The 11,726-nt window shown below is 45.9% G+C and overlaps 1 protein-coding gene across 2 annotated transcripts in view; it reads left to right on the top strand.

The window, feature by feature from the left end:
* The first annotated feature begins 1,580 nt into the window (after positions 1 to 1,580).
* The window catches only part of SMU1 (SMU1 DNA replication regulator and spliceosomal factor), a 29,108-nt gene continuing 18,962 nt past the window's right edge, over positions 1,581 to 11,726 (top strand). Inside the window, exons 1-6 of one of the 2 annotated variants that reach the window (XM_077817959.1) lie at positions 1,581 to 1,700; positions 2,524 to 2,734; positions 3,455 to 3,607; positions 4,343 to 4,453; positions 7,335 to 7,463; positions 9,180 to 9,299. In XM_077817959.1, coding sequence (XP_077674085.1) covers positions 1,675 to 1,700; positions 2,524 to 2,734; positions 3,455 to 3,607; positions 4,343 to 4,453; positions 7,335 to 7,463; positions 9,180 to 9,299 — 750 coding nt within the window. In that variant the 5' untranslated portion in view covers positions 1,581 to 1,674. Of the gene's footprint in view, positions 1,772 to 2,523; positions 2,735 to 3,454; positions 3,608 to 4,342; positions 4,454 to 7,334; positions 7,464 to 9,179; positions 9,300 to 11,726 lie in introns of both variants that reach the window. The other variant, XM_077817957.1, reaches the window with a different exon arrangement.

Genomic DNA, 11,726 nt, shown 5'->3' with positions numbered 1-11,726 from the left:
GCTAAGGAGCCAATTCAATTAAGGTGGAAGTGTGCTTTTTTCAACAGTTTACAAGGAGGACAAATCATTTTTGTAGTGCTAATGAGGCCAATGTAATCATGGTAGCCCATTTCAAACAGTTGACAAGAAGGTGTGAGTATTAGCAGGGAGAAATTAGTTTTTGTAGTGACCCATCCATTCCCAGTCTCTATTCAAGCCTAAGTTAATTGTATCCAGTTTGCAAATTAATTCCAGTTCTGCAGTTTCTCATTGGAGTCTGTTTTTTGAAGTTTTTTTGTTGAAGAGTTGCCACTTAAGTCTGTTATTGAGTATCCAGGGAGATTGAAATGTTCTACTTGTTTTTGAATGTTATAATTCTTGATATCAGATTTCTGTCCACTTATTCTTTTGCTTAGAGACTGTCTGGTTTGGCCAATGTACATGGCAGAGGGCGTTGCTGGCACATGATGGCATAGATCACATCGGTAGATGTGTGTGGCTGATGTGGTTAGGTCCTATGATGGTGTCCCCTGAATAGATATGCAGACAGAGTTGGCAACGGGGTCTGTTGCAGGGGTTGACTTCAACGAGAAACTGCAGAACTGGAATTAATTTGCAAACTGGACACCATCAAATTAGGCCTGAATAAAGACTGGGAGTGGCTGGGTCACTACAAAAAGTAATTTTCCCTCTGTTGATATTCACCCCTTCTTGTCAACTGTTGGGAAAAGAGGACGTTCACCTTGATTGAATTGGCCTCCTTAGCATTGACCCCCCCCCCACACCTGGTAAGGCAACTCCCATCTTTTCATGTACTGTCCTATTTATACCCGCTTACTGCATTTTCCACTCCAGGCATCTGATGAAGTGGGTTTTAGCCCTGGACAGCTTATGCCCCAATAAATCTGTCAGCCTCCAAGGGCTTGGCCACACTTGCCCGTTGGAACCCACTGGCCCAGCCCCGGGCGCCCTAACGGCGGAGGCGTCCCCGCTGGCGAGGCCCGCGAGCGCCCGGGCTCCGCGGCTCCCCCGCTCGCCCCCCGCCGCCAGAGGCGCAAGGCTTGCGGGGCCCCGGCCCGGGCGCCCTGGTCTCTCCTCTGCGGCGGCCTCCGCGGGCGGGTTCCCCTCCGGGCGCTCTCCCTCGGCCGGCCTAGCCAGGCCCCGGGCCTGCTCGCTGCCGCTGGGCCCGGGAGTCACCGCCAGCGCCCGCGGCAGGGAGGGGCCCGCCCCGGCGGAGCGCAATGGAGCTGGCGGCGAAGCCCCGCCCCTCGCTTGCCACGCCCCTTCGCCTGGCGGCTCACGGCGCGCTCCGCCGGTCACGTGAGGGAGTCCGTTGGTCACCTTTTCCTCGTTTAACAGTTGCGGGTGGCGGGTTTGGGTGGGGGAGGGGTTGAATTTCCCGTCGCCGGCCGTGATTGGGTGACTCCCTCACTCTGCGCATGCACAATGAGGAGACCTCCGGCCGGGCACACATTTCACGGTGCTGACTGCGTCTGTCTTTTGCGCATGCGCGCTGCTCACAGAGCGCGGGGGAGCGCGCTCCGCCGCTCTGCCCCCAGCCTTTGTTTTGCGCATGCGTGCTGAGCAGTGAGTGAGTCGCTCCTGGCCCACCCACGGAAGTGGGTATGCGCGTGGCCGGAAGTGGCGCTTGTTGTTCTGTCTGGTGGGAGCTGAGGGGATCGTGGGCGGTCCAAGATGTCGATAGAAATCGAGTCCTCGGAGTGAGCGCGGGGAGGGGCGTGAGCCCGGGGGCATTGGGGTGGCCCCGGCCCCGTTCCCGGGGATTCCTGAGGTGGGGGGTGGTCCCGGCCCCGGCCCCGGCCTCGTTCCCGTGGGTTCCCGGGTTCGGGGGTGGCCACGGCCCCGTTCCCGGAGGTTCCCAAGGTGGGGGGTGGCCCCGGCCCCGGCCTCGTTCGTTCCTGGGGTGGCCCCGGCCCCGGCCTCGTTCCCGTGGGTTCCCGGGTTGGGGGGTGGCCCCGGCCCCGTTCCCGGAGGTTCCCAAGGTGGGGGGTGGCCCCGGCCCCGTTCCCGGGGATTCCTGAAGTGGGGGGTGGCCCCGGCCCCGTTCGTTCCTGGGGTGGCCCCGGCCTCGGCCTCGTTCCCGTGGGTTCCCGGGTTGGGGGGTGGCCACGGCCCCGTTCCCGGAGGTTCCCAAGGTGGGGGTGGCCCCGGCCCCGTTCCCGGGGGTTCCTGAGGTGGGGGGTGGCCCCGGCCCCGTTCGTTCCTGGGTTGGGGGGAGGGGTGGCCCCGGCCCCGTTCGTTCCTGGGTTGGGGGGAGGGGTGGCCCCGGCCCCGTTCGTTCCTGGGTTGGGGGGAGGGGTGGCCCCGGCCCCGTTCGTTCCTGGGTTGGGGGGAGGGGTGGCCCCGGCCCCGTTCCCGGGGGTTCCCGGGTTGGGGGGGTGAGCTCAGCCCCTTTCCCGGTAGGGGGTGTGGTTCTGGTCCCGTTCCTGGAAGGTATCGGGTTGGGGGTGACCCTGGGGCTGCTCCTTGAGGGAGGCTTGATCCTGACCCTTGAGTGTCTCTGTGCCTCCGTCCCCCTCGCAGCGTGATCCGGCTCATTATGCAGTACCTGAAGGAGAACAGCCTTCACCGTGCACTGGCCACCCTCCAGGAGGAGACCACTGTGTCCCTCAACACCGTGGACAGCATTGAGAGCTTCGTGGCTGATATCAACAGTGGGCACTGGGACACAGTGTTGCAGGCCATACAGTCTCTCAAGCTGCCGGACAAGACCCTGATCGACCTATATGAACAGGTGGACGTGTCAGCAATACAGTACCAGCCACGCACCCCACTGTGCATTTATGAACACCAATCTGCTGCCATTAACCACAAAATCAAAGCTATCAGAATGTCACAAGGGAAAATCATGAGTTGGTTTTGGGTTTCCTGGGTCAGAATGCGTGCTCTGCACCATTGGATGAGTGCCACTAAGGGAAAAACTAGCGTTGTGGGGAAGAAACAAATTGCACATCTAATTGTCAAGATCTTTCTTCCCCCTGTGATGCACTGCTCAAATCTTAAAAACTTCGGTTTGTAGAATTACTTTATAGATAGGAAATTCAGCTTTGGATGCATGTCAAATACATACCTTCAGCATCAATAGTGAACAAATGATCCTTGAAGGTTGAGGTGGAAAATATTTCTTGCATCTATGTATAAAATCATATCTCCATTTTTAACCACAAATTTCTTCAAAGCAAGGATAAATAGTGTGTGAAGAGTTTATTCTTTAGATCATATTCACACTTTGCATTTGTAAATACTATCCCATTGTTTAACTGTTAACGTAAGAGTTGTATTTTATCTTGTGGATGCTAACATGCATCCGATGAAGTGAGCTATAGCTCACGAAAGCTTATGCTCAAATAAATTGGTTAGTCTCTAAGGTGCCACAAGTCCTCCTTTTCTTTTTGTGGATACAGACTAACACGGCTGCTACTCTGAAACCTGTCATGTTTCTATGTTACTCTAGGTTGTTCTTGAATTAATAGAACTCCGTGAGCTGGGTGCTGCTAGATCCCTCCTGAGGCAAACTGACCCTATGATCATGTTAAAACAGACTCAGCCAGAGAGATACATTCACCTTGAGAATCTCCTGGCCAGGTCCTACTTTGACCCTCGTGAGGTAAGTTGTATTTGTGGAATTTTTAAAAAAGAGTTGTAGTTATATGACTTGGAGAATTTGTAATTAGCGTAACTCTTTTTTGCACGGCACACTTATTAATGAAAAGCTTACTCTGTTTAGTATTTTTTTCCCTTCTTGGTTTTTCTGTGTAAGTCATCCCCATCTCTCAAATTCTGTGTTTGTACTTTCAGTATGTCATTTTTATTTTGTTACGATACTGCAGTTTTTAATGTTTTTTGTGATTTTTATTAAGCACTTCATGAATACATCCTTTTTAAGATTCACAAGTGGTTAAAACACTGGACTGAGACTCAGACAATCATATTCCAGTTTTCATTTCTGCCACAGACTTCAGGTGTGATCTTGGGCAAGTCACCTAAGTCGTCTGTGTCTCATTTTCCCATCTCTAAAATGTTGGAAACAATAATTGTCCACTCCTGTAGATCTGAAAATGCTTTGTACATTAAAAAAAATTATAAAATTGCCAGGTATTGTCTTTTATATATTAGATTTAGACTGGGTTTGTTTAAATCTAAATTTAATCCCTTTATTCAGGTGTGTTTCGCATCTAGAATTTTTTTTGGACACACAAAATGCTTTTGTCTTCTTTTTGATTCACTTTGCTCCTTGGTCCCTCAAACACTTGTAGTTGTATCTTATTTTTAATCAAAGTGACAGAGATCTGTGACAAAATTCTTGCAGGAAATGATAATTACACATGTATCTTCTTCCTAGGCATACCCAGATGGCAGCAGCAAAGAGAAACGGAGAGCTGCTATTGCACAAGCTTTAGCTGGAGAAGTCAGTGTAGTACCTCCATCGCGTCTTATGGCATTGTTGGGGCAGGTAATTTTTGAAGAAAATATATTTACTAACTATACCAATTTGTTTCTAGACTTTTAATGTATGAGACTGAAATTTGGGTGGCCTGGTCCTAAGCTTTGCCACAATAGAACCACATTAATCTCACACTTTATAAATAGCACATGCAAATAAGTCTCTTCCTTCCTGGCATCAAGGATTTAATAGCTATAGTAAGAGGTCATGTTCCTAAAATTGCTGTTTGTGGTTTATGGGGTTTTTTTTGTTGTTAGTTTTGTTTTTTTATAGAATAGGTTATGGGTATTAATAGATGATAATAAAGAAAGCTAAAATAAACTATTTAAATAAGTTATATTTCATGAGATTTTGTCCCTGCTTTTTAAATTGATTACTCCTTTCAAAACTCAGTCACTTGCAGTGGACTTCCTGGTGAGTGTGAACTAATAAAGTTCTACTTTAACTTTTTTCATTGCTTAAACTTTATTTAAAGTAAATTAAAGAAAGTAAAGTAAAGAAAGAGATCTTGGAGTCATTGTAAATAGGTCTCTGAAAATACCCACTCAATGTGCAGCAGCAGTCAATAAAGCTAACAGAATGTTAGGCATCATTAGGAAAGGGATAGATAATAAGACAGAAAATATCACAATGGCTCTATATAAATCCATAGTACGCCCACATCTTGAATACTGTGTGCAGATCTGGTCACCCCATCTCAAAAAAGGTATATTGGAAATGGAAAAGGTACAGAGAAGGGCAAAAAAGTGATGAGGGGTATGGAACAGTTTCTGTAAGAAGAGAGATTAATAAGACTGGGACTTTTCAGCTTGGAAAAGAGACAATTAAGGGGATATGATAGAAGCCTATAAAATCTTAACTGTTGTGGAGAAAGCGAATAAGGAAATGTTGTTTACTTCTTCACATAACACAAGAACTAGGGGTCACCCAATGAAATTAATAGGCAGCAGGTTTAAAACAAACAAAAGGAAGTACAGTAACTCTTCACTCAACGTCGTCCTGGTTAACATTTTTTCATTGTTATGTTGCTGATCAGTTAGAGAATGTGCTCATTTAAAGTTGTGCCAGTGCTCCCTTATACTGTTTGGCAGCTGCCCGCTTTGTTCAGTGCGTGAAGAAAGAGCAGCCTTTTGGAGCTAGCTGGTGGGCGCTTGGAACCAGGGTGGATCGGCAGTCCCCCCCATCAGCTCCCCTAAGTTCCCTGTGTGGTAGCTGCCCAGCAGGCTGTCCCTGGGCACTTCAGATATCCTTCCTCCCACTGCTGTGTGCTGCTCCCAGGAGCCTCCTGCTTGCTGTGCAGGGGGTAGGAGGGAAGAGGGGTGCTGATGTCAGTGTCCCCCTTCCCCCGCTCCTGTACCCCATCTCCATAGAGCAGGGCGGGACAGGACAGGGGTCAGGACAGAGGGAGCTTGCTGGCAGCAGCTGCTGTCTCAACTTGCTGATCTACTTAAAAAGGCAGTGTACGCAGTGGAGTCAGCGCACTTAAAGGGGCAATGCACGTCTCTTTCTCTCACACATGGTGTGTGTGTCTGTCTCACTCTCTCACACACCCTGGCACTTTGGAAAGTGGAGGCAGTGGTGCGCTTCAGTGGCATAGCAGGGTTTCATCATCATGTTCAGTTTCCACAAAGAATGTTTACAGCCACTGCCATGCTGTTTCCTCCCTCCATTCCTGCTGCCTTGTAGAGCATGAGGCTACATTAGCAACAATGTGTTAACCCTTGAGGGCTCAGCCGAGTGCTAGTTCATCATTTAGCAGTAAGGCATTCCCTGGGAAATATCCCACCCTCTGACTTCACAGCCTCAACCAAACTTCACAAGCATCATTGCTTTAAATTGTTTGTTTAAAACTTATAGTTAGTGTGTGTGTGTGTAGTCTTTTGTCTGGAGAGAAAAATTTCCCTGGAGTTAATTCTTAAAGGGGAAATTGGATTCGCTTAACTTCATTTTGCTTAAAGTAGCATTTTTCAGGAACATAACTACAACGTTAAGTGAGGAGTTCTAGTACTACTTCACACAATACACAGTCAACCTGTGAAACTCCTTGCCAGAGGATGTTGTGAAACCCAAAACTATAACAGGGTTCAAAAAAGAACTAGATAAGTTCATGGAGGATTGGTCCACCAATGGCGACGAGCCAGGGTGGTCATGGATGCAACACCCTGCTCTGAGTGTCCCTAGCCTTTGTTTGCCAGAAGCTGGGAGTGGATTACAGGGGATGGATCACCCTCAATGATTGCCTGTTCTGTTCATTCCCTTTGAAGCACCTGGCATTCGCCACTATTGGAAGACAGGATACTGGGGACCATTAATCAGACCCATGTGGGTATTTTTATGTTCTCATGTATATTGATTTGAAATAAGTATTATGTCCTGTGTTGAGAAAATTATTATTCTACTGTAGTGGCTGTGTATGTCAAAATAAAGTAAATTTTATTTTTCTATCTGTTCATAAAAGGACTATCAAAGCTCCTTTACTTTTATATGTAAATAGATCTCTGCCAGCTCTTTCAGAACTAACTACTAACTGTGTACAACTTCATATTTATCTCATCCTTTGTAATTAAATTACTGAAAGGAAAACAATTAGGGAGGGCCTGCAGCTCTTTTCTCTTGCTAGGAACACTTGGAAATAACAAAGATATGCTCAAACCTTTGCATTGGTTTCCAGAGTTCTGGCAACAGCATTGCTTTGAGTAACTGATCTGAAAAATCTTAGAGTGGCCACTCAGTTCAAAAGTTAGAAGTGCAAAGTTTATTGAAGGTTTCTAGGAAATGCTTGCTATGCTAAGGAATTTGGTGTAACACAGCCCCTCCTGAGAGGATTACACTGACTGAGCTTACTTCATGAAAAGGATCTCTAAATATAATCATTTTGGCTTCTCATAAGGCACTGAAATGGCAACAGCACCAGGGACTGCTTCCTCCAGGGATGACAATTGATTTGTTCAGAGGTAAAGCAGCCGTGAAAGATGTAGAAGAAGAAAAGTTCCCCACGCAGCTGAGCAGACATATTAAGGTAGAATTCTACTAACTTTTTTCTGTATAATGCTTGGTAGTACTTGCTGTAGTTACCTTAAGCCAAGACTTTCATTTTAACTCCCGATCTTCATGTGCTCATAGCTTTTTGAAAATTTAGCCTTTTTAATTAAATTTTTCCATGCCTGGTCTTGGCCCAGAAGTACATCTTTGGAAGGTTTGAATGAAAACTCCGGTTAAGGGTGGAGGAATGCTAATTACATTTCAGGTGGTTTTGAGTTGTGAATTTTAAATGCTGTTGTGTTCTGGTTGATTAAGGCTCTCATTATCTACAGGAAAAAACGGATTTTTAAAAATTTGGTTTTGTGCATGCATGTTAGTAACTTCCATTAGTCATGGGAACTTTGATTCTAAGTGTAGCACTAAGTTGTTATTATAACTAATATTTTTTGTATTTTGTGCTTTCAGCCACAACAACAAAAAGCTTTTCATATAGTTTTCAATATAGAAACAGATTCTGCTCTGAAATTTCTGTGCTCCTGCAAAGCTTGACTTACAGCAGACAGCTGTTCTGTTGTGGAGTTTCCAGGGTTTATAGGTGAACTCCATAAGCCCAGTAGTTCCAGTTCATGCTCAGTAGCTCTGCCAGTTTTCTCTGCAAGCTGCCTGTTCTGATAATAAATAGAAAATATGGTTTACAGGGGTTTCTGTGTCAATGACCTGGACATGAGCAGTCAGGTCTAGTGGTTGGAGCAGGAATCGATACCCAGAAATTGCAACCGAGGGTCAGAGCCAAGGGTCAGAAGTCAGGAATCTTGAGCTGAGGATCAGAGCCTGGTTACCTGGAGTGAGGCAGGAGCAGGATTAGGAATAAGCAGGTGCAGGAGCTATTGCAGCCCTGGGCAAATGCTTGGAGCAGCTGGTGAACTGCTGCTGTGCTTAAGAGCCATTCTGCTGGCTTTGGCTACACCACCTGGTTGGTAGGAAATCAGGCAGCCTAGTATAGGCAAGCTGCACTCGTTAGGTTACCTGGAAACTGGCTCTGCTGCTTGCTTGTGTTGGTCTATTTCCACCAGCACTAAATTCACTTCTTTGTAATTGCTAGGGTGAATCAAAATTTTCATCAAACTTTTTTGACAAAAACTGCATTTCCAATCATGGTTATTGTTGTGGAAAAAAATAATTTTGGTTCATATTTTGCATTAAGACAAATTTTGAAATGAAAAATGTTGTTACACTTCAGTGGAGGAGGAAAAACTTTCTTGATTTTGTACTTCCCTACCCCCTGTTTTCTAGTATGGGGGTTGGAGGGGAAGTGAAAAGTGGCTTTTTCTCTCTGAATTTTTTTCATGTAGCAAATAGCATTTCAAACAAAACAATTTTTATTTCTTTTGATTTTTTTCAGCTGTATTAATTATGTTTGCTAAATAGACATTGTAAAGGTGTCAATTGACATCACGATCGCAAAAATTAATGAAAACTAACCTGACTACTTTTGAAAGCAGAGACTGGCTGGCATAGAAGTAAAGCAGCTGCACAAATAATTCTTGATCAAAAAGGAGTTGGTTTGTTTGGTTTGTTTTTTTATTTAAAAGTAGGTAGCCCAGTAGAGCTGGCAGATGTTCTCCACCACTAAGTTAAAATAAATTAACCTTAAGCCCTGGAATATATCATGTACTGGCACCAAAGAGTTAACTTGATTTAAAATGAAACTGATCTCATATTAAAATCCTATTTTTATTTCATTTGAAAACAGTTTGGCCAGAAGTCACATGTGGAATGTGCTAGGTTTTCTCCAGATGGTCAGTATTTGGTAACAGGCTCTGTGGATGGATTCATTGAAGTGTGGAATTTCACTACTGGAAAGATCAGGAAGGTAAAGTAGTTCTGGATTCATTTGACTGGGAAGTGGATTGATTGGTGGTTAGAGAGTGCATTTTTCAACTCTGAAACCAGGTTTCAAATCCAGCTGAATCTAACTAAAATGAGTTTGGAGGGGAAGGCTAGTCCCGGGTGCTGGCCTGGGAGGTACCAGATACAGGATCAGTTCTGTGCTCTGCCATAGACACCCTGTGTGACCTTGGACAAGTCACTTAATCTCTCTGTGCCTTAGTTCCCCATCTGCAAAATGAGAATAAAAGCACTGCCGTAATTCACAGAGGTATTTGAGGATGAGAATATTAAATTGTGAAGTGCTCAGATACTGTGGTAAAGGGGGCCATATAACGTACCTTTAATAGACATATAGAAATAATTACACCTCTACCCCGATATAACGCGAACTGATATAACGCAGGTTTGCATACAACGCGGTAAAGCTCCGACACGCTGCTCTGAGCAGCGTGTTAAGGGTGCTGTGCTGTGCCGGGGCTGAGGAGTTGGATAAAGGGCAGAGGGTCTCGAGGGCTGTCAGGGGCTTCCCCCCCCCCCCCCAGGTCTGGGAGGCAGGAGCTGTGGGGAGGTGGGGGCACTTTTGGGGACCCTGCAGTCCCAGAGTGGCCTAGGGGATTAGTGGGGGGCCGGGAGAAGCCCGCTCTGTTTCCTTCGCCCCGGCCCCAGTCATGTCGCTCAGGGGAGAGGGCTTGGGGGAAGGGATTCCCCCCTCACTCACTGGCAGCAGCGGAAGCGGAGCAGCCCGGCCCCAGCCCGTTCCACTCTGCCAGCTCCCAGCCGCGGCGCTCCGCTTCCTGCTGCAGGTCAGTGCGGGACCTTTCCCCAACTCCACCCCCAAGAGACACACCTGGGGCCAGGGCAAGGAAAGTAGAGCACACTGGGGGACATCCTTTCCCCAACTTCCCTGTGCTCACCGGCGGCAGGAAGCAGAGCGCCGTGACTGGGATGTGGTGGAGTGGAGCGGGCTGGGGCTGCGTTCCTCCGTTTCCTGCTGCTGCTGGTGAGAGCCTGTCAGGGGGCGAGGGGTGATTAGGGACGGGGGTCTCTGGAGGGGGCTGTCAAGGCGGGGGGGGGAGGCAAAGCAAGTTTGATATAACGCAGTGAGATTTTTTTTGTCTCCCAAGGACCGTGTCCTATCGGGGTAGAGGTGTATTGCAAAACCATTACATGGTTTCTTGTAGTTAGCAGACTCATCTGGAGAAATACTTGGGGTTGAGCTGGTAAGGAGACTAACCAGTTGCCAGAATGATCAGTCCTGTAGGCTGGTGCCATTGATTGAACAGAGCTGAGCATGTAAGGTGGGAAACTGAGGCATGAGTCCACCCAATTCTTGCTTTTATTTATGAATTTTAAAAAAGAATTATTGTCGCTTAGTTTCTGGTCATATACATATGACATAATAAAACAGATAAGATGGAACAGATAGGGGTCCAAGTTATCAAGTTCTGGGGTACCAGGAAGCTTTTCTTCCCTTCTGAGTTTCTGGACTTGGGCCCTTGTTCATTTGGCTTTTGGTACCTTCCCATAATACATATTCATTAGCTTTCATCCAATCAACATTAAGATAATGTTTATATAACCTATACAATACACATGCGCAGGCTTCAATTTATCTAATGTTTGCTGTCCCCTTTTTTTCGTGTCTTCATGTCACCTTACCCCTGTTTTTCCCAAAATAGGGACTTTTCAGCATTACGTTTTGTATATTGTACCGATTAACTTTCTCTTATGTACGTCCTCCAATGTGATACATTCCATAAACAGAACATCACCTTTGTCTTGTCAGCTGTAAGCCTCATTTAAGTAAATCTACATAAGAGAGAAATTGGAAGACAACACTCTTGTCAAGTAAAGACTAGGTGAAAGCCTTAGTATAAGTATTACCCTGGCCTATCCAAACTCATTCACTTTTCATAGTTTAATGTTAATAATTTATTATTAATACAGTATAGCCCTTTTTTTTGCCATTTAGCTATTTTTCATCTTTGGATATCATAGTTTACAACATGTATCATCCTAAATTATTCATTAACATAACCTTTATTTTTGTTATTTGAGTAGGATAGCTATGGAGAGCAACATGCCCTACTATCAGAATATTCTTATCTTTTTCGAACTTGGATTACCAGGGGATTTTGAGCAAAAAGTTTAGCACCACACTTGTAAATCATTAAAAAGTCTTGTCAGTAATTTTGCCTGTTTCATTTTGAGGTGCTTTATTCAGTGTAGGGCCTAAGTTTGTGTTTGGTCCTCAATATTCCTCCCTCCGACATTCTTGGAAATACAGTATTTTCAAGGGTGTCACTTATTTTACATGATGGGCTAGAGTGCACATTGCAATGCATGGGTTTTTTGTCTTTTTTTGCCAATCTTTAATATATGCTGTATTTTATAACAAATTATAAGCAAT

Source organism: Eretmochelys imbricata, chromosome 5, assembly GCF_965152235.1.
Source record: "Eretmochelys imbricata isolate rEreImb1 chromosome 5, rEreImb1.hap1, whole genome shotgun sequence".
In the NCBI taxonomy this organism is placed as follows: domain Eukaryota; kingdom Metazoa; phylum Chordata; order Testudines; family Cheloniidae; genus Eretmochelys; species Eretmochelys imbricata.
This window is presented reverse-complemented; position numbering and strand designations above follow the sequence as displayed.